Consider the following 21,216-nt stretch of genomic DNA (forward strand, 5'->3'; position numbering starts at 1 on the left):
GGGAGAGGGTTGGACTAGATGACCTTTAGAGGTCCCTTCCAACCCAAACTATTCTATGATTCTATGAAAGTATAGTGCGAAAAGGTAGTGGAGGAGGGGGGCTGGAGGGAGAGAGGGAGGGAGGAGCTGCAAAAACCCCGGTGTTTCCAGCTTAAAGAAGTTTTCTTGTTTTCATGCTTTTAGTTTGTGAGCTACATGTGCACACAGACTGTATCCTGTTTGCTTGCAGTGACTGCCGGCAGTGTCACCAGGATGGGCACCAGGACCACGTAAGTGCGGATGCCTCTGCAGCAGAAAGTGGTCACGCAGTGTGAAAACATGGGCTAGAGGAGGGGGAGGAGTCTTGGCCTTTTCTTTTGCATACTGCCAATTATCAAAGCACTTTTGTTGCTTATTGGCAGGCAAAAGAAAGATGGGGCTTCAGAATGTATCACAGATAGCGAGATAAACTTAAATTCTGACATATTCCTGATGCTTATTGAAGCCATGCTGAAAAGTCTGTGCAATGTATACACAACATTCTAATTGAAAAAAAAAAAAAAAATCAAGCATCCTATCTAAAAATTTGCATTGCAGAAGCTGGCATGGAACCCTCTTTTTTTCTATATGTTGAGCTGTTGGCTGCATTGCATCCCTGGCAAACACTATTATGTTCCTCAGGCTTTCTGCAGTCTGTCTGAGGCAAGACTGCCATCTTCTCACTGTAGAATACATACATAATACTGACCTTTCAGGATTTTTTTTTTTTTTTTTAAGAATATTGGTTTTGGTGGACTGTGAAGAAAAAGAACTATGTGATAAATTTTTTGATAGTTTGATAAACAACTTTTGGTGAAATGTAAGATTGTTCAGGTTCATATTTATAGTGAGAAAATACTTAATGTCCTAGTCTGTGTTGCTGTTTCCTCAGAGCTGTTTGAATTGCTGATTTTAAAGTTAGGTTGAAGATGCTTCTCTGTCCGTTTCATGTAACGCTAAGTCATGATGTGTTCCCCCAGGATACTTATCACCACCACTGGAGGGAGGGAAACCTTTCTTCAAGTGCTCGTTGTGAAGTTTGCAAAAAGACCTGTGGCTCTTCTGAGGTGCTCTCTGGCATGAGATGTGAATGGTGTGGCATCCTGGTATGTTGTGCTGTTGTGTATATTTGTGAGAACCATATATATATATGCACATGCTTATTTAAACATTTTATATAAATATACTTTATATGAACTTTATAAATACACTTCATGTATACACTTATTTATATAAATTTATATATATCTTTAAGAGTTAGATGGAAAATCTGATTTTTTAAATCCCCCCCCTTCCCCCAATTAGTCATTAGAATGAGCAATTCTCAAAATCACAGTTAAACTTTATGTAAATCCAATGGAATTAAAATTTAACAGGGACTAATCATTATAGATTTCTGCTTAGAAGCCTGCAGTTACTTTTGCTGTGTGAAATCAGAATTTCTGTCAAATCATGAGTTCTGCAAGGTCAGAGTCTTACCATTCTAATATGCTTTTTCCTCTTTCAGTATAGAATAGTTCTTAACCTGCGTGGTTGTTTTTTTTTAAAGATGTCAATATCGGTTTCTGTGTTTTTCCGTTTACATGATGCATGTTTAATTCCTGTGCAACATGATGGTACCCTTCAATAATCCTCATGAAAGCCACAGCTTTTCACATACCGATACACAGTCTGCTGTGTAGGTAACAATTGGTCCATCCACTTAATGCTACCTCTTATTGAAATACGATGAAAGTGCAAAGTAGCGCCAGATGGGGTGGGAAGTGAAAGGTATATGTAATAAATCATAAATTTGCCACTTAATGCAAGATGAGGTACTCTATGTAATAATAATTTAAAATTAAATTCTGAGGTTATTCAGTATTTCAGGTATGATTTGAATAACTTAAAATATTTTTTAAATGTTGTGGGGTTTGTATTTTTTAATCTGATTCATAATTTCTGAGGTGGGAGGGGCTGTCTTTGGGAACAGCCTAACAAATGTAACATGCTATATGGCCACACATACAAAGGTATGTGTATTCAATAATGGCAGAAGGTCTTTCACAGTATAAAGGCAGAAACTAGCCAGTCATGTTTTGGAATAAAAGTCCAAACAGTGTTATCTCTGGATCTGCAAGTGGGTACACCTGTGTAAGAGGATATTGCTATTTTCAAGCTATTCAGTATAACCTGCCTACCTTTCCCAGCTCCCCTAGTAAATATCCACGTAGAATGGAAGAGCCAGGGTTTGAGACCAAAACTTTAAACTTCTCAACATAGCTGTATAAAAACCTTCAGTTTTTAATAGAGCAGGTTTGTAGTACTTGCAGTTTCTTCACATGTTAAGACTTCCCATTATTGGTTATATAAAAACTGAATGGAACAAATTAAAATCTAGGGTGAAAAATGAGTCACTCATTTCATGAAAGTGATTTACAAAAGGTCTATATATGTCCTAGCTTGAGTTTTGCAATTCCAGTGCATATTTTGTTATAAACAAATTTGTTTTCTTTGTGTCTCACTAAGTTCTTAATTGATGCTTCTATTTATAGGCTCATGCTGCTTGCTACATAATTGTCACACCAGAATGTACTTTTGGAAGATTAAGGAATATGATTCTTCCTCCAAGCTGTGTGCAATTATTTTCTCGCAACTTCAGCAAACTGCATTGTTTTCGAATATCAGAAAATTTGCAAACAGAATCAGGTAAAAACTTTCAAAGTTGAATGCAACTAATTGATGAGCATGTTTTAACCTAGTGTTGTAATTCACTGAAGCATGTGATTGCTAATTTTCACTGGCTTTTGTGGCAATACTATAACAACCTGCTATTTCTGGGACGGGATAGAGATTTTTAAATGCAGACTGTGTGCAAAATGCTGAAACTTCTGTTTACTGATGCAGGGCAATTTGAAAACTGTTCTTGAAATAGTAAGTATGCAGAAAGTGAAAACCGAAAATCCAAAAATTTGCTTAGCAGATTAGTGTTATCATTGCTACAAACACTTGCTGATATACATGTTGGTTTTTATTTGGCATATCATGTATACAGATATTTTTATTTGCCTCTTTGATTAAGCATCTGCCCTTGTAAGATTTCTGTGCTGAAAGGAAATCATGTATTTAGCAGGGTAATGTTCTGCTGCCATCTAGAGTGTATGTTTGTTTAACAGCTCTTTAAGAACAAGAGAATTTCTTTAAGCTGCTGAAGTATTTTCTAATTTATATTTTGATTATTATGTTCTTGTAAAGCCTTTCTTTTGGTGCTCGAATACAATAGGAAAGCAAATAAAAGGTAGGCAAAATATAGGTCATAGAAGTTAAATGTTTGCAACTGCATTTTCTCAACCTGACAAGTTGTTCTTGAACTTTCTGCTTTGAACATGCAGGTTTGGTTTTGGTGAAGGCAGTGGGTCGCTAGCAGGAGCCATGCATTCTCATGTGCAGAAGCTATAGCATGAGTCCCGCTACTGCATAAACTGCATGACTCTTAAGTCTACATAACCTAGATACACTGAAGTGATCTATAGAAGTGTGAAGGGGGAGAGGAGGCGTTATGTTGCTTTTTTTGGTTGGCATGTTTTTTTCAGTGAGTTATTTTTCTTTTTAATGAATTTGCTTTTTGGTGGGGGAAGATGAAGTACAGCACATACTTGAAAGTCATCGAGTTTTTAATGGTTCCAACATAAGAAATACCAGAGATGAACAATCAGGATGAGCTTGGTTTTGCTGGAAGACTCATTATGAACCTTGATTTAGGTCTATTGTTAGGTATTCTACAAGTGTCCCAAAGGCTTAAGTGAAGATGAGGTTGTATTATTATTAACAGAAGTTAATCACAAACCTTTTAAATAACCTCTTTGGGTGTGACTTTTGTGATGTTAACTAAGTTTGTCTTTTAAACAGTGGTGTGTTCTTTTAATATGTCAGACTTAAACTTTTTCCTTTTTTAATTTTTAAATCACTTCTAAGTAAAAATTGGAACATGGAGCACCTTAAGTGAAAGAATCCAAGGTTATAGCTGCACCTTCCAGTCTCTTCCCTCATTATTTTACATGATGGAAGGAGAATGTTTTCCATTTCAGGACTTAGGCTACATGCTAAATGTATGAGTTTGTGTTACGCATATTCAAGGTTTTTTTGAAGTAATAATGTTTTTTGCATTCCTTTAATTAAAATGTATGTCTTGGACTTTGAATTGAGAGAATGCAGTGCAGATCAGTCATTAGCCGGTGGTCAGAAACCGGGGATGGTGAAATATTCAGTAACTTAATTTGGACCATTTCCAGTGCTTTAATGTGATATGAAAAAAAACAAAGGAAACCCACCAGATTTGGAAAGCCAGAATGCATTTTTATAGTGCTCAGCCTGCATATACCCAGATAAAATACAGCAACACCCTGAAAAATCTCTTTTCTAACACCAGATCTCTTTTCTGTTGGTCTGTGAGAATTTCTGCTCCTTGGGCTCAGCTCCCTGTCGCGTGGTGGGCAGCAGCCTGCCAGGGTGGAGGGGCTCCTGACACCGAGGGGAGCAGGGGCCGAGCCGTGGGGACGCTTCTCTTTACTCTTCCTGCTGGTCCCACGCGTACCTCTGAACTTGATGGCTACCCCCAGCACTTGACATCTTCCTTTTTTTATGGTCAATGGGCCACGGTTGTGGCTCAGCACAAGGCATGGAGTATAACACTTGTGGTGCAATACCTGCCTTGTAGTCTGCTGTGCATAAGGCTTTTTGTTCTGTTTTTCCTTAGCCGATGATGGTATGTGACACTTGTTTTAGCACCTAGGTCCCTGATGTTCAGGTACAAGTCCAGTGCCTCCACGTGTGGCTCCTTGTTACACCATTCACATCTACTGAGGCTTGCTTTAAGACCTGTTGCTGGAGTTTTGCCGCTCTCAGTCGTTTGCTGGAGATCAGCTGTCTGCAAGTCCCTGCCAAAGGCACCGAATACCATTGCTATGCAGGTCTTTCCCTCTGCCCAGATTCTTCCTTAAATGCAGAGCTGGGAATTGCCTTTAATTCTCACATTATCCTGCGTTGCAGGAGCTCAGTGCACTGGCCTGGTAGTCCCTCTTGTTACCCATGTTCACAGAACAGACCTGCATTTTCTTTCAAAAACCCACTAGCTCCTGGCACATGCCGAAAGTTACCAAGATGTGTCATGGGTCCAGCAGCTCCCTGACACTCTTCAGGATGTGTTTGAAGCTCCTCTGACCACGGAGCAGCTCGGGACAGCTGCCCTGGGAATTGCTGCCACTTTTCCAGGTGGAGGCAGAGGCTTCAGATGGCAGATCTTGTTAAAGATTCCATGCATGTTAGGGATGTTTCCGGAGAGCAAGGAGCATTTCAGCTTTGTTGGAGGATAATTAGCGCTTCTGTCCTCACTTCTGTGGGATGCGTCATGCAAGCACGCTTGTTCAGAAGTCCTCACACCACGGCATGCACAGAGGGTGCTCTTCTGTTGCCACAGCTGATGAAGGGCATCGCTCAGAAGATTGTGAAAAGACTGGTCTGCGGTACCGAAGAAGTGTTGGCAGTTGCCTGGATGAGTTAACTGCTGCAGGCACAGCTCTTCCCAAGCTGATGGCTGGGGAGTGCCAGATGACTTGTCCTAGACAGAGAATGAACACATCGTTGTTGACCTACTGGGGAGCATTTGTCCAGATTAGCTTTTGCCACTGAGTAAATGCTAAGCTTCGTGGCCAACATACAGTGAATATCTCTGTGCTTAAAGTGGCTTTTCAAAGCTCTTGGACTACTAGGGGAAGCAATGGTAGAGCAGTACCTCCCCTTCCACCAACTGACTCCTGTCTTAGTGTATTTCAAAAGAAGTCATTGAACTTAATTGGAATACTTTCAGGATGCTGTTAGTGTAGATTTCCCTACTGTCCACACTGAGGGAGAAAGTAATAAAAGAAAGATGTCAACTTCTTCCCATCTAAACTTAGAAAAAGAGGAGTGTTGGGAGCAATCAGGAATTCTTTCATTTTATTGTTGTATTTACTTATTCTTTTTTTAATTTGATTTTGTCTGAAGTGAAATTCAAGAAGTCATTCAGCTTCCATTTATTTCAGGGTGTTTCAAGACCATATTGTATAAATTTCTCTCTGATTTGAAACTTAATCTGTTTGTCAACTATAACAGGGAAAGTATTTCAACTCTTTTATATCTTAAAAACCCCAACTCAGAAACATTATTGTTGGTCTTTCTTGTAGTCAGTTGAAGCATTACCCAAATACTCAGTAAGTTACCTGGTCTCCAGTTTAGGACTCCTGCTAAGCACCCTTCTTGACATGCTGTGATGCTGCTTCTTGGAAGGTTTTCCTGCGTTAGGATTCTGACTTCCCTAGTACCTCTTTTGCTCTGAAGATTTGTCTTTACTGATTTTATTTTATTTTTTTTCTCTCTTGTTTTGTGCTTTGATTTCCTGCTTTGTCCCTCAACTGCAAGGCATAGTTTTTATAAAGGTGTTGCCTGGTTTATATCTTTTTGGGAGCTTTGTCTGCATCCCAGTCAAGACTGACTGGGAGTTTCAGTGGGTGGGAGTATGAATACCGTTATACAATTAGCACACTGGGTTGGCTTATGTTGCACGCTACTGCTACCCTTAGAGAAGAAGAATTTATTACGTTCGGATTTGCACCAGTCTTCCTGTATGGACCTGAATGGTCAGGAATGAGAATGCAGTCAGGATGTTATCTTCACAGAAGCAAATTTAGATGTTAGTAGCTTTTATTTTAATCTTAAGTATTCTATGTGTGATTTTACAGGCTGTGTTATTATCTGACATGTTAGCTCCTAGCTTTTAGTGAGAGCGATGAACTGCTGTCAAAGTCCTCTTCTGGAGCGCAGTAATTTCTTTCTCTTTGGGTGTCAGCGAATCTATTTTTCAGTTATGGAAATTATTTATATAATACCCATACTTCTGACTGGAAAGCTGTTACTGCAATTCCTGGACTGATTTGGTGATTTAAAACTTAATGGAAACCATATATACTTAGGTTATACGCAAACATGGCAGCTTGAGAAAGGGATGAAATGCAGTAGTGGCAATGTTAAAGCTAATAGTAGAAGGACTTCAGGTATGCCTTCACTGTAGTTACACGACAATACAGGTTTGGGTTTTTTAATGCTGTTTTTATAGCATGGATTATTATCGGAAAATAGGCAGAAGAAGAAAGTGTGCTTTTCTGGCTGGTTTCTTTTATGTTAGCTTCTTTGATGGAAACCATCCTTAAATGACAAACACTCCCCCCCCCCCCCCCCCCCCCCCCCCCCCCCCCCCCCCCCCCCCCCCCCCCCCCCCCCCCCCCCCTCCCCCCAGTTCAAATTAACAAGAATCCTTTCTTAAAATGTTTCTGTTTTCACAGATGTTTCTGTTTTCACAGATGAAGATGATGATGTTGATGGGTCAACACAGGGATCAGCAAAAGATGTCCAAATTTCAACAGATTCAAGTAAGCAGAATTTTACTAACTGGTGAATAGTCACCCATTCCAGACTTTATTCATATAATCTTAACTTGTTTTGCCTTATGAAAAAAACATTAAAAGGTTATTTTTCTAATGCTAGGTATCAATTTGAGGTCCAAAGTTTTTGTCCAACACATTTATCCGGGGTCTTACAAATAACTCATCATTATTTTCTACTGGTAGATTGGCATAAATGACAATCTGTTCATTACCCTGACAAATAGATCATTTCTCTCAACGTGGTAATCGAAGAAAGTAAGTATGGTGTAACAATCCATAGATAAGCAACAAATTTAAAGGTTAGACAGCATGTCTTTCCAAAGCCACCTTCTTTTAAGATAGCTGGATCCAAATCTTGCTGAAGACACCAGGTGGATTCTTTTTCTTTTTTTTTTAACTTGGGCATGTTGCAGTAAAAGTGTATGTATTCTTGTGCACCAGGATTGAGCTGGACTGGTTGCTTCTTTTGCGGTTAAATTCTTATGCGTGTGGAGTTTCTGCGGTTGGTATTAGCCAAACTCTTACTTTTCAGAAGATTAAGCCAACCACAATTTAAGGGCACCTTACCCTCTATATCCATATTAGTGACTAGAAAAACATGGTACTTGCTACCTAACGTAGCTGCATGGATTGTTGTAAAAACCGAAATTTCAAATCAATAAATATGACTTTTTTCCTTTTTTTTTTTTTTTTTAGCCTAAAATTCTTACAAAATTAATAGGATAATTGTGCAAATGCTTTTTGGATTTTTAAAAAATCCAGCTCAGTAAGTAATTAACTCAGTTACAGAAGTGATCTCAAGCATGCTCTTATTTCACTCCTTAAAATTTGAAGATAGTGTCTCTTAATGACTGGAAGTTATGATCTGCCACCATGCTCCCTTATTATGTGACCAGGCTCTGACTAACTGCGGTTTATCTAAGAAACTTTCACTTTTTCCAGTGTTTTAAGTGACGTAAGTGGTTGAGTGTCAGGACTTTTATACTTCACCAACTAAGGCTATTTCCCTTACTCCTGACTGTCAAAGAGAGCAAATTACATATCCAGATATTTCAACTGGATTGGTTAAAAGTACTAGTACAGAACAGTTCAGCTTTAGACAGCCTTCCCAAAAGAAGGAAAAAAGATAGGAAAATTGGGGGCAGGATACAAACTTTAATGTCTTTTGTTCCTATACAGTGTCCGTCTGTGGACTGGAGAAAGCAGCAGTAGATGGTACATTTTCAAGACTCATGTAAAGAATAGCTACTTGTGTTTTAAATAGAACAGTGGCATTAAAACAAATTGCTTCCTCTTAATGCATTTGCACAAAATAGAAGTCAATGTAAAGGCCAGTAACTTGGCTATAATTTAGAAAGCTCAAGAGGTAGGGAGTGATTCTAATGTCTCTTTAAAAACAAGGCTTTCACAAAAAAAAAAAGAGGAAATGTTTGAAAGCTTTAGTTTAATGGTGTTAAGGGTCTCCAAATCTGGTACCCCAGTAGAGGTGAAGCTGCTGCAGCATCCTGTCCCCTCTGTGGCTGAGCAGGATGAAGGTCTGTTAGTGGGAATGTCTGTGTGTATATGTGTATGTATTCTGATACATATATATGTATATATGTACATGCATGTGTGGCTGTGTGCATATGTATATGCACACACACCCCCCCTCCCCGCCTAGGTCTCTCGGTGGACCCCCAGCCCCCAGTCTATCTAGGAGTCATCCTGGACCTCCTGGCCTCTCCAGTAGTCTTCTCTGCCAGGTGCCTCACTCAGAGATGCATGCACATGTGGCTCCCAGGCCACTTAACCTTGTGTGCCAGTAAGCCCAGCCTGATGTTTGCTGGTGCTCACAAAACAGCTATCACTCTGGTTGCTGGCACCATGGACACATGGGTCACAGTGACCTGCAGCCCTGCTTCAGTTGCAGGAACCCATATGGACACATGCATGCAGAATAGTGGAAACCACACCCACAAAAAGAGTTAGAAATAGCATTTAATGAGAAGACAGGACAGACTGTACTGATCAGGTGCAGGGCATGGCCAGGTAGGCGCACCAACCAGCAACCTCTTTACATGCAACCAGCTTCTTTTATCTCCTTATGCCTCTATTTTCACATACTTGTTCCTCCCCAAACCGCCTTGATCCCTCCCTTCCCCTGCCTTTGGTTCCTCCACTAAACATCCCCTAACAACTCTTGTACAATCCCAGAATGCTCTTCCCATGCATCTCATAGAGCCCCGCACCCTGAGTGACCTCCTCAGTTGGTGAGGTGACCCACAGAGCTTCTCCTGCAGACTCACCTGGTGCGTGCCACCCCCAGCCCGTGGGGCTGATGCCTTGCATCAGGGCAGGACATGGCTTCTTTGATAACTTCTCTGACAAAGTTATTGGGGTTCATCTGCCAGCTGTTGTGCTTCTGTGCCTCTCTGTGTGTGGGGAGTCATGACCTATCAAATTAGACATGAGAGGGGCACGGTTATAGCGTGCTGGACCTCTTCCACCTGTCTCTAGATAATACCATTTGTGTAATATGGGTCAAGAGTGAGCTGCTCATTAGCTTCTGTGTGTTGACTCAGTACATCTGCCACATCTTTTAGGATGTTACCGTGCTCTCCCTCAGGAGTGTCTGAGCTGAATTATATTCCAGAATATTGTAGCCTTTCTTAATTCCAGCTCTCCACGTTTTACAGATGCATATTTTTAAAAACAGTGAAAACAAGTCAGAACAAATTGAATAATATTGACTTGTAAATACATGCTTTTCCATAGGAAAGAAGCCAATAGGAAAGGATGCAAAGTCTGTAGATTAATACTGGAAGAAAATTTGAATTAGTGGTCTGCATTCCCTTTTGTTTCTTTGCTATCGTAGTAGGCTTGTTGAGTGAAGTGTAAAGTTAGAAGATTTAAGTCTTATGCATCATAGATAGTGGTTGAGGGATGTTGCTTCTCCATGTCCTCAGCTTCTTTCCTCACAAAAGCTTCTGTTCAGTGGTACTTCAAGAGATAGTCATTTACAAGTTGAATTGCTGTACCTGGTGTAATGCTGAAAACGTTTTTTTCCCCCAAGACAGTTTGCTTCACCTGCATTTGAAGATATTTTGAAAAAGAGGATTACGTTCAACTGTGTTGAATGAACTAGTGGCTTAGGTGCTGGAAGAGATTGTGTATTTCCTTTTCTTGGCTGAATTGCCTGTAACCTACTAGGAAAAGAAAAAATGAAAAAATTCTGAAAAATCACACGTTACTTTTCTTTTGCTTCCTTTCCCCATTGTGCATATCCTCCTTTCCTCTCCTACCTCAACCCCCTTCATCTGCCTTTTCTGACACTTGATATTGCCCACTATTGTTCTCACTTCTCACCAGGTTGTGTTTTGTGCTCTTCCCCAACTTGTCTCTCCCAGTTCTCCTCCTTCCCCAAGCACAACATTTACTCCCCAGTGTTGCTGCCCCTTTGGCATGGTTCCCTTTCAGTCTGCCTGTCCCTCTCTTGTTCCTTGAATCCCTTCCCCCCTCATCCTTAATGTCTCATACCAGTTGGTAGTGGTGATACATACAGTAGATGCTTGGAGAAGTTCTAAAAACCCCCCTGGAGGAGAAGGGTGAAGAGGTGGCTATCAGTATGGGAGGATGGCTATAAACACAGCCTTGTGCTTTAAAACTGTCTTAGAACTAGGGGGATTTGAGCTGCTCATGAAAACAAGTTCAGAGAAGTGACACATCTGCAAATGACTCTCCTGGAAGAGGAACAGCTAGAGAAAGGAAGAATATGGGATTCTGAAAGACCCTCTTCAAGACCAATACAAGAAAAAATACACAGTTCTTACGTGCTTTATTGCTGCCTTGTAGGTTGTGAAAGGTAATACTGAAATAAACCAAAATTTGGTAGTCCACACTGTTGTAATTTGAAGAGGCAGTGACTAGAGAAGGAGAGCAGAAAGCATGTGGATAGCACAAGTTTTGTTGGGAAGAATGGTTTTTGGTAAGCAGTGTTGCTAGAATTTAGTCTTTTAAGAGTAAATTCCACCAATATGTTTGGTGTAGGCCTCTAGCTTTCTTCAGTGGCAAAAACATTCAGGACTATATCATTTTTCTATCTCTGCCACAAGCCGCACATAAGTCTTTTCGGAAGCTATGTCCTGTCTGTGGGGATTTGGAAGTCAAAGGACATGAACTTTGGATTCATCAAATGCTGTTTATCCTTCTCCCAGGAAAACTTGGTATCTTAGCCTCCGAAGTCAAACTCCGTAGTGTGGTAAATTATGCCTGGAGTTGACCTTTTTGTAGTTGTTTTCCTCTTGAAAAGCATAAGCATGAAGAACAGGGCTTTTTCAGCTCAGTATCCCATGATAAGAAAAAAAGTAATGTATTTTTCAGGAGAAAGTCCTGATACTGTGTAGTCTGATGCAACAGGAAAAAATAAAAGACATTCGGCAGTGACGTGTCAATATTATAAAACAGGCAGTAACTCCTTTAAATACCAAAATTTGTTATGTGCATCTGTTCTATATTAGCAAGATTTTTTTATACTAAATAGTGGTGTGTAGACTTCACTTCTATAACTGGATCATTTTCTAATATTTAAAAATTGGAACAGGAGGGAGAAAGAGCTTTGTCTAACTTTAAAAGTGATTATAGTCAAGCTTCTTTCCAAGGCTAGTTAGGCAAATCAGACTGGCATAAGACACCCCTTAACTTTCATGTTGTGGATGTACACTTAAATTAGTTGGAGGTGTTTTTCTGGATGACTAGTTGTGGTCGAGTAAGTAGCTGTTTGTTCTTTTGTTAATGTGTCTCCAGAAGCTCATGTGCACAAAAGCCATCTTTCATCAGGTTGCAGTAAAAGTGACCCCTGTGAGGAGGACAGTGACAAAGTTAAACGTGACTTTTCACTGATAAATGGAGCTTGTTTTGTATGATGGATAGCCAGATTACCGTAAGGAAAGCAGGGCTGAGCATACTGTATATTTAGCTAAGGAACTTACTTGAGCATAGGACATTACTACTGGTCTGTAGATCTAAACTCCTCCTTGAAACCAGTTTTTTTTAAGAGTGAAGCCAACTTTTTGCAACATTTGGCTGGCTTTAAGAAGTGGAGAGATCATTAAAAAAAGTCCAGTTAAAATTGCTAGGGATTCTTTCAGGCCAGCTAGTATCTAACAGAGCAGACTACAAAGGCAGTTCGAATGAAAACAAGTACAAAAACTTGGATGAGTGTTTTTATTCTCAGGTGGTTGTCTACCCTCTGGATTGCTAGAGAAAACAGTAGAGATTTTGATAATGTTGTGAAAGTTCATACTCAGAACATTGGCTGTGCTGTCAGTAACCAGCGTTTGCAGTGTTTTCTCAAGTTGTGTTAGCCCTAAAGAAGGTCACCCAGGACACAGTGTGTCTTTTGGTTAAAATTTGTCTATGCTAAAGTCACCATGGAGATCACTCTGACAGAAATCTGTTTCTAAAAGAATTTCACTTTTTCTCATGTTTAATCCAGGGTTTAAAGGAGTGGATCACTTTCTGACGTGTGCTATAGTCTCAATGCAATGGCAATAGAGTTTCAAGGATACTTTAGAAGTGAGAGTTGATGATATTTAAATGTTCCTTATATTGTGACAAAAAAAAAAAAAGACAACAGACACAACCACTAAGTTGATAATTGGAAAACTGAAAAGCCAAATCCACCTGGTAATACTACTTTTCATATTGGAAAAGTAGGGGCATATAAGAAAGATCTAGAGAGACTTTTTACCACGGCCTGTAGTGACAGGACCAGGGGCAACTGTTTTAAACTGAAAGATGATAGATTTAGGTTGGACATAAGAAAGAAATTTTTTATGATGAGGGTGGTGAGACACTGGAACAGATTGCCCAGAGAAGTTGTGGATGCCCTATCACTGGAAGTGTTCAAGGCCAGGTTGGACAGGGCTTTGAGCAACCCGATCTAGTGAAAGATACTCATGTCCATGGCAGGGTGTTTGGACTAGATGATCTTTGAAAGTCCCTTCCAACCCAAACTATTCTATGATCTTACTTAGTCTGTCTGTCTGTCTGTCTGTCTTTCTGTCTGTCTGTCTTTCTACAAGCATCCCTTGTACAGGCTTCCCTTCACAGTCACAGCATGGCTGGGGTTGGGGGCAGTATGGAGATTATCTAGGCCAACCCCGTGCTCAAGCAGGGTCAATCAGAGCAGTTTGCTCAGGGTCATGTCTAGTCGGATTTTTACTGTCTCTGAGGATGGAGACCTCAAAGCCCTCCCTGGACAACCTCTTCCAGTCTCACAGTAGAAAAGTTGGTTTTTTTTTTCCTTAGGTTTAAATGTAATTTCTTGTGTTTCAATTTGTGCCCATTGCCTCTTGTCTGTTCACCTTTACAGCCTCCTATTATTTACTTATACACGTACATAAAACATCCCCCCTCCCCCTGCGATCCTTCATTCTCCAGCATGAACACTCCCAGCTCTCTCAGCCTCTCCTCATATGAGAGATACTCCAGTCCCACCATCGTCTTCATGGGCCCTCCCTGCATTTGGTCCAGTACATCCATGTCTTTCTTGTACTGAAGAGCCCAGGACTGGGCACAGCTCTCCCGATGAGGTCTCAGCAAGGCTAAGTAGAGGGGAAATAATTATCTCTATCAACCTACTGGCGATGCTGTTACTAATGCAGCCCAGGATGCTGTTGGCTATCTTTGCTGTAAGGGCACGTTGCTGGCTTACGGTAAGCTTGATGTCCACCAGGACTCCCAGGGTATCTCTGCCAAGCTGCTTTCCAGCCAGTCAGACCTCTGCCTGGGTTATTCCTGTCCAGGTGCAGGGCTTGGCATTTCACTGTGTTGAACTTCATGAGGTTCCTGGTGGCCCATTTCTCCAGCCTGTCAAGGTCTCTCTGAATGGCAGCATGCCCATCTGGTGTCTCAAGCACTCCTCCCAGTCTTGTGTCCTCTGCAAACGTGCTGAGGATGTACTCTGTCTCATCAACTAGGTCATCAGTGAAGAGGCTAAACAATGTTTGCCCCAGTATCAACTTGCAAGAGTACTCCACTGGTGACTGGCCTACAGCTGGACTTCATTCTTCTGTAGACAACCCTTTGAACACAGCAGTATAGCCAGTTTTCAGTCCACCTCTCTCTCCACTTACCTAGTCTGTACTTCATCCATTTGTCTATGAGGCTGTTAAGGGAGACAGTGTCAAAAGCCTTACTAAAGTAAATAAAAACAACATCCAATGCTCTTCCCTTATCCACCCAGCCAGCTCTCTCATCATAGAAAGCTACCACGTTGGTTAAGCGTGATTTCCATTGATAGGTCTGTGCTGACTACTTCCACTCCTTAATATGTTTAAAAATGGTTTCCAGGATTAGTTGCTCAATCACCTTCCCAGAGATCGAGGTCAGGCTGATCAGCCTGCGGTTCCTCAGATCTTCCTTCCCACCCTTCCTGAAGGTACAGCTGATACTTGCTTTCTTCCAGTCCTCAGGAACCTCCCACAAACCACCACGACCTTTCCAAGATAATCGGGAGTGGTCTTGCAACAACATCAGCCAGCTCCCTCAGCACCCGTGGGTGCATTGCAATAGACCCATGGACTTGTGCACGTCCAGTTTGTTTAAACGTTCCCTAGCCTAATCCTCCCCCACTGAGGGTAAGTCTTCCTTGCCCCGCACTTTCCCACTGGTCTCAGGAGCCTTGGGATTGCTGATGGCCGGTCTTACCAGTAAAGACCGAGGCAAAGGCGGCAATCGGTGCCTCAGCCTTCTCCATGTCCTTTAAGTCCAGGTCCCCGTTGCCATTCCCCAGCAGACCCACATTTTCCCTAGTCATCCTTTTGCTGCTCACTCACCCAGAGATCGAGGTCAGGCTGATCAGCCTGCGGTTCCTCAGATCTTCCTTCCTACCAAGGTACAGCTGATACTTGCTTTCTTCCAGTCCTCAGGAATCAGGAACAAACCACCACGACCTTTCCAAGATAATCGGGAGTGGCCTTGCAACATCAGCCAGCTCCCTCAGCACCCGTGGGTGCATTGCAATAGACCCATGGACTTGTGCACGTCCAGTTTGTTTAAACGTTCCCTAGCCTAATCCTCCCCCACTGAGGGTAAGTCTTCCTTGCCCCGCACTTTCCCACTGGTCTCAGGAGCCTTGGGATTGCTGATGGCCGGTCTTACCAGTAAAGACCGAGGCAAAGGCGGCAATCGGTGCCTCAGCCTTCTCCATGTCCTTTAAGTCCAGGTCCCCGTTGCCATTCCCCAGCAGACCCACATTTTCCCTAGTCATCCTTTTGCTGATGACGTGCCTGTAGAAACCTTTCTTGTTGCCCTTCACGTCCCTTGCCAGAATCCGCTCCATATGGGCTTTAGCTTTCCTAAGCCCATCCCTGCATGTTTGGACAGTGTCTCTATATTCCTTCCACCTCACCCAACTCTGCTTCTGCCTCTTGTGCGTGTGCTTTTGACGGCAGAGTTAAGTCAGGAGCTCCTTGTTCCTCCTTGTGTGCCTCCTGCAACCTTGCTTTTAAAATAGTCACTTAAATAAGAGAGAAACTTTGTCATACAGTGGGCTGTACCAAACTGAGTCTTAACTCATCTTTGTGAAGGGTGAACCTGAAATCCTTAACTCTTCACCCTTTCAGAGCTGTCTGTGCAACAACCTGTGCTCCATGGTTTGAGCACGGATTTGATAAGGCTTTAGTGAAATGAAACACAGCAAAGGGCTGTAGTTCTTCATTTGCTCTACCTTCTTTCTTCTAGCTTTCCTACTGTTCCAGTATTTTCTCCTGTCGTCTGTACAGTTAACCAGCTATTTTAAGGACTTTCTTTGGAAGGATGCTCTCAGAACTGGCAGTGCTTTGGGAGCTGTTCTGAAGGTGATGGCACTCTGTCTTGGTTTTCAATCTGTTGAACTCCCCAGTAATAAATGCAGTCTTGAATGGTAAGGATGAAGAAGTGATAACATAAGCAGTATAGTTATATATAAACAGTTATATCAAAAGCCAGGATAAAACTATGATTACTTGAAATACTTTTCACGCTTTCCTCCGCGAATGTACCCGTTTTAAATTAATAGTAACAAAACAAAAATGAAAAGATTCAGCCTCAAAGCTTGTGATGAAGAAACAGTTCAGTGAGTTAAAAGCAGGTTTTTAATAGTTCCATTATATGCTTCCTATTCAGGTAGCTTTATGATTTGAGGGGTGTGTTATTGAAATACAATAATTGTTTCCATTCAGGTAAACAAACATTAAAGATATTTGATGGGAATGATGCAGTGAAACGCAATCAATTTCGACTGATTTCAGTTCCAAGGATTGCAAAAAATGAAGAAGTTGTGGTAAGATATCTGGTGAAGGTCAATACTCCAGTGTGATAAAGAGGCATATGAATGTATATTACAATAGTCAAAAGCTAACAGTTTTACAAATGTAACTCAACAGGAACAAAATCTGTAAATGAACTATAATATTACAATGTAATTTGACTTCTTCACGTGGTGCTCTTATTTTAGAGCATCTGAAGAAGTGGTGGCCTACATATCTATAGCATAATGGGGACCACAGCATATCACATGTTAAGCAGTCATTCTCCTTCCCTGTGTGACACTGAAGTCTGATTTTACTGATGTGAGCAATACTGGATAATGAGCTCCTTAGATCTTGCTCCTCTACTATAGCATTTAGTGGTTTGACGGTTATCCTGGACAGCCACCGCTGTTGCACTTCAGTTAATCAGCTTTGAAGACTGAAGCATGCCATAGTTACCTCCACTCCTTGGCTGTGAAAGTAATGAATTATTGACCACATAGTGGCCACTCCCTAGCTTTTCCAGTGCTCCATCTGGGGTGGAAACTTGACTCAGTACTAAATCAAATGTTCTGCACAGATCTTAATTTACTGGGCTGGGCAGAGACCCCATGCTGTGCAGAAATGAAGCCCAGAGGGGATATGGGGTGGTGCACAGTAGAATTGAGCATGGTGGGGACTAAAGTCATAAAGGACTTGGCACAGGAGTCTGGAGAATTTATTACATCAGAATTTTGACAATTTAAACCTACCACTCATTAACATTTTTATCCTGATATTGTACTCAAAATCAACAGGAGTTTTGAAAATGGTTTATAGTGTTCTGCATGTCAAAGATATTCAAGGAAAATTGTGTACAGTGCTGAAAACACTTTTATTTAGGAGTGCTACTTGCCTTTCAAGCACATTTTATAAGGCTGCTGCTTATTATACCAGAGCAGGTTAATATCAGTTCTCATAAGTGACTTACTGGGCTGTATTCACTGCAGCGTCTGTGTTAGCAGAGGTGCTGCAGGCGTGGGCCAGTAATGGATGTAGAATTCTGTGATTGCTTGCATCTTCCAAGGACAGCCTTTACCTTTCCTCTTCATAGGTGTGTGGGTTCAGGGCAGCCTTGTGGCTGAGAAGCTCACTGATTTTCAGCATCCCCTTAGTGTAAGAAGATTGAATATGCAGAGTTGGGCACAATCAAGTGTAATTTACCATTTTCCTTCTGGCGTAAATTTTGCATGCAGTGAGTGTAGCTTTATTGGTACTGAATTTTTACGTTTGATCTATGGAGTTAAAATGACTATAACTTGACAGAAATACTGTGGGCTGTGTTCAAGTCCATCGATATCTCAAGTTTTCTTTTTGTATCTTCCACTAAAATTTGTTTTCAAAACTTCACCCTTGTTTTGTTTTTTTGCCATTGCTGTTCATCCACTGTTCTGCACTTAAAACGCGCATTAAAGGTTGGTTCCATAAGTAAGGTGTTTATAAATGTCTATGACTATACAGTTATTAGCGGTGTCTGGCTATACAGGTATTAACGGTGTCTTTTCAAGAAAATGTTAATTTATCTTGCTGTGTTGTAGGAGGCTGCTTTGAGGGCATACTACATAATTGATGACCAGCAGGAGTATGAGCTTCAGACCTTTACGCAGCAGGCGCTGCTGTCTGATGATGTTATCAACAGGAACGATGCTGCAGAGGACAGTAACTTGGGCTCAGTATTCCGAGAATCCGTTCCTGAAGCTTGGATCATCAGAGCCAAACCAAAGGACGAGGAAGTGATAAGAATTTATCCTGCCTGGCTGAAGTGAGTGTTTTCCTCCTTTATCACAAGGTTATCCTGCTTGGCTATATTTGTCCTCTGTAGTCTAGCCCGGTGTGTTTCAGTTATTGAAGTTGCACAAGTGTAACAGAGAATGTAGTTTCTTCTTCTGTATTTCAGGATTCTTCTGTTTATTTTTCTGAATGAGTAATATACATATTATTCATTTCCATGCCTGGAAACGTGCTTGTGGGTTTCTTTACATGCATGGAACATACTGTGCGACTTGTGCAGTTCTATTATTGTGCGTTTGGCCAAGAAGGTGCAACTTTACATTAACTGCATCTGTAAACAAATGATGACATACATGTCACTTGAAAGCTTGATGTTTTTTTGGAAGAAATATTAAGTAGGAAGAATTCAGTGTAACTTCTGATGTGAGAATAGGAGGGAAAAAAAGGAAAAAAATTCTGTTCCATTTACCACTGAGACAATATACGTTTTAAGCATATTTAGCAGTGGAAACAAGAGCGGCTGGTGACCTATTCATTTCTTAAGAGCAGTGGGACAAAATTTAAACATTTGTTCATTTTACTCATGCAACTATATTGCCAAATTTTATGAAAGACTTGCAGGTAATTTTGTGTATAGGAAGAAGCCAATCTGCAGTGCTACAATTGTGATGACCAGTTCCTTGAGATGAAAGTCTTTGCTTGTCTATGGGGCTAATACTGCATCTGCCATGAGCCTCAGTGAACAACTTCCTTCAACAAATAGAAATTTCAGCCTACCCCCATAGAAAATTTGCCACTTAGGTAAGAAGGGTACACACAGGATAGGTCAAATGATTGTCCTAAAATAAGTATTTCTTTTCTCTTTAGAGTGGGAATGGCATATGTTTCTCTACGAGTAAATAAGGATAGCACTACGCAGACTGTGATCAAAGAAGTGCTTCCATTACTTGGAAGGCAGGTAAACAAAAGGTCATAAGCATGTCCATATACCACCTGAGTGACCCTGAAGTGGGATGCGTATGTTTTTCTGTTTAGAAAAATTATAATCAGTCCATTCACAGTTAATGTGGATGTCATTAATGTTTGGTAGATGATCTCTTGTGACTGGTATGATGCTCAAAACTTTCTGCAGTCCTGATGGTAGACCTGGTTGCTCCATACTGGAAGTTGCCATCAGTCTTTCTGGGTCAAGCAGGTTTACTTGTATGAACACAATGATTCTTGGCGTGCAGTATATTTTTTCTGGTTGTTTATGTCTTGAGATATTTAAAATACATTTGTATGTAACTACAGTGCTAATCTTACCTTGTTGGGAAACTGGCAGTCACCGTTAGGATGATCATGCTTGTCTCCTACTTCTTTGTGCTGCTCTGCAAAGGAAATCATAGAATCATAGAATATCTCAAGTTGGAAGGAACCCATAAGGATCATTGAGTCCAACTCCCTGCTCCTCGCAGGACTACCTAAAAATAAACCGTATGACTAAGAGCATCGTCCAGACGCTCCTTGAACTCTGACAGGCTTGGTGCTGTGACCACTTCCCTTGGGAGCCTGTTCCAGCGACCGATCACTCTCTCAGTGAAGAACCTCTTCCTAATGTCCAATCTGAACTTCCCCTGGCACAGTTTCATCCCATTTCCTTGTGTCCTGTTGCTGGTCACCAGAGAGAGGAGATCAGCAGCTCCCCCTCCGCTGCCCCCCTTGGGGAAGTTGGAGACTGCGATGAGCTCGCCCGTCAGCCTTCTCTTTTCCAAGCTGAACAAACGATCACTCTCTCAGTGAAGAACCTCTTCCTAATGTCCAATCTGAACTTCCCCTGGCACAGTTTCATCCCATTTCCTTGTGTCCTGTTGCTGGTCACCAGAGAGAGGAGATCAGCAGCTCCCCCTCCGCTGCCCCCCTTGGGGAAGTTGGAGACTGCGATGAGCTCGCCCGTCAGCCTTCTCTTTTCCAAGCTGAACAAACCAAGTGACCTCAGCCACTCCTTGTAAGTCTTGCCCTCTAGACCTTTCACCATCTTGGTCGCCCTTCTCTAGACACACTCTGATAGTTTGATGTCCTTCTTATATTGAGGCGCCCAAAACTGCACACAGTACTTGAGGTGGGGCCGCACCAGAGCAGTGTAGAGTGGGACAATCACCTCCCTTGACCAGCTAGCTATGCTGTGCTTGATGCACCCCAGGACACACTTGGCCCTTTTGTCTGCCAGGGCACGCTGTTGACTCATATCCGACTTGCCATCAACCCAAACCTCAAGATCTCTTTCTGCAGGGCTGCTCTCCAGCCTCTCATCCCTCAATTTGTATTTATAACCAGGATTACCCTGTCCCAGCTGGAGAATCCAGCACTTGCTCTTGTTCAGTTTCATACAGTTGGTGATTGCCCAGCTCTTTAGCCTATCAAGATCTCTCAGTAAGGCCTCCCTACCCTCCTGTCCCAGGGAGAATCCAGCACTTGCTCTTGTTCAGTTTCATACAGTTGGTGATTGCCCAGCTCTTTAGCCTATCAAGATCTCTCAGTAAGGCCTCCCTACCCTCAAGGGAGTCCACAGCTCCTCCTAGTTTAGTATCATTGGCAAACTTAGAATCATACAATCATCATAGAATAGTTTGGGTTGGAAGGGACCTCTAAAGGTCATCTAGTCCAACCCCCCTGCCGTGGGCAGGGACATCTTCAACTAGACCAGGTTGCTCAGAGCC

The 21,216-nt window shown here is 41.7% G+C and overlaps 1 protein-coding gene across 1 annotated transcript in view; it reads left to right on the top strand.

Annotated features, from left to right (window-relative positions):
* Nucleotides 1-21,216, top strand: part of DGKQ (diacylglycerol kinase theta) — a 72,188-nt gene that overhangs the window by 17,923 nt on the left and 33,049 nt on the right. The window contains exons 4-10 of the mRNA XM_009285057.2: nucleotides 184-269; nucleotides 999-1,124; nucleotides 2,553-2,706; nucleotides 7,392-7,460; nucleotides 16,679-16,779; nucleotides 18,325-18,548; nucleotides 19,385-19,475. Coding sequence (XP_009283332.1) covers nucleotides 184-269; nucleotides 999-1,124; nucleotides 2,553-2,706; nucleotides 7,392-7,460; nucleotides 16,679-16,779; nucleotides 18,325-18,548; nucleotides 19,385-19,475 — 851 coding nt within the window. The remainder of the gene's footprint in view (nucleotides 1-183; nucleotides 270-998; nucleotides 1,125-2,552; nucleotides 2,707-7,391; nucleotides 7,461-16,678; nucleotides 16,780-18,324; nucleotides 18,549-19,384; nucleotides 19,476-21,216) is intronic.

This window comes from Aptenodytes forsteri, unplaced genomic scaffold (genome assembly GCF_000699145.1).
Source record: "Aptenodytes forsteri isolate BGI_AS27 unplaced genomic scaffold, ASM69914v1 Scaffold167, whole genome shotgun sequence".
Classification (NCBI taxonomy): Eukaryota; Metazoa; Chordata; class Aves; order Sphenisciformes; family Spheniscidae; genus Aptenodytes; species Aptenodytes forsteri.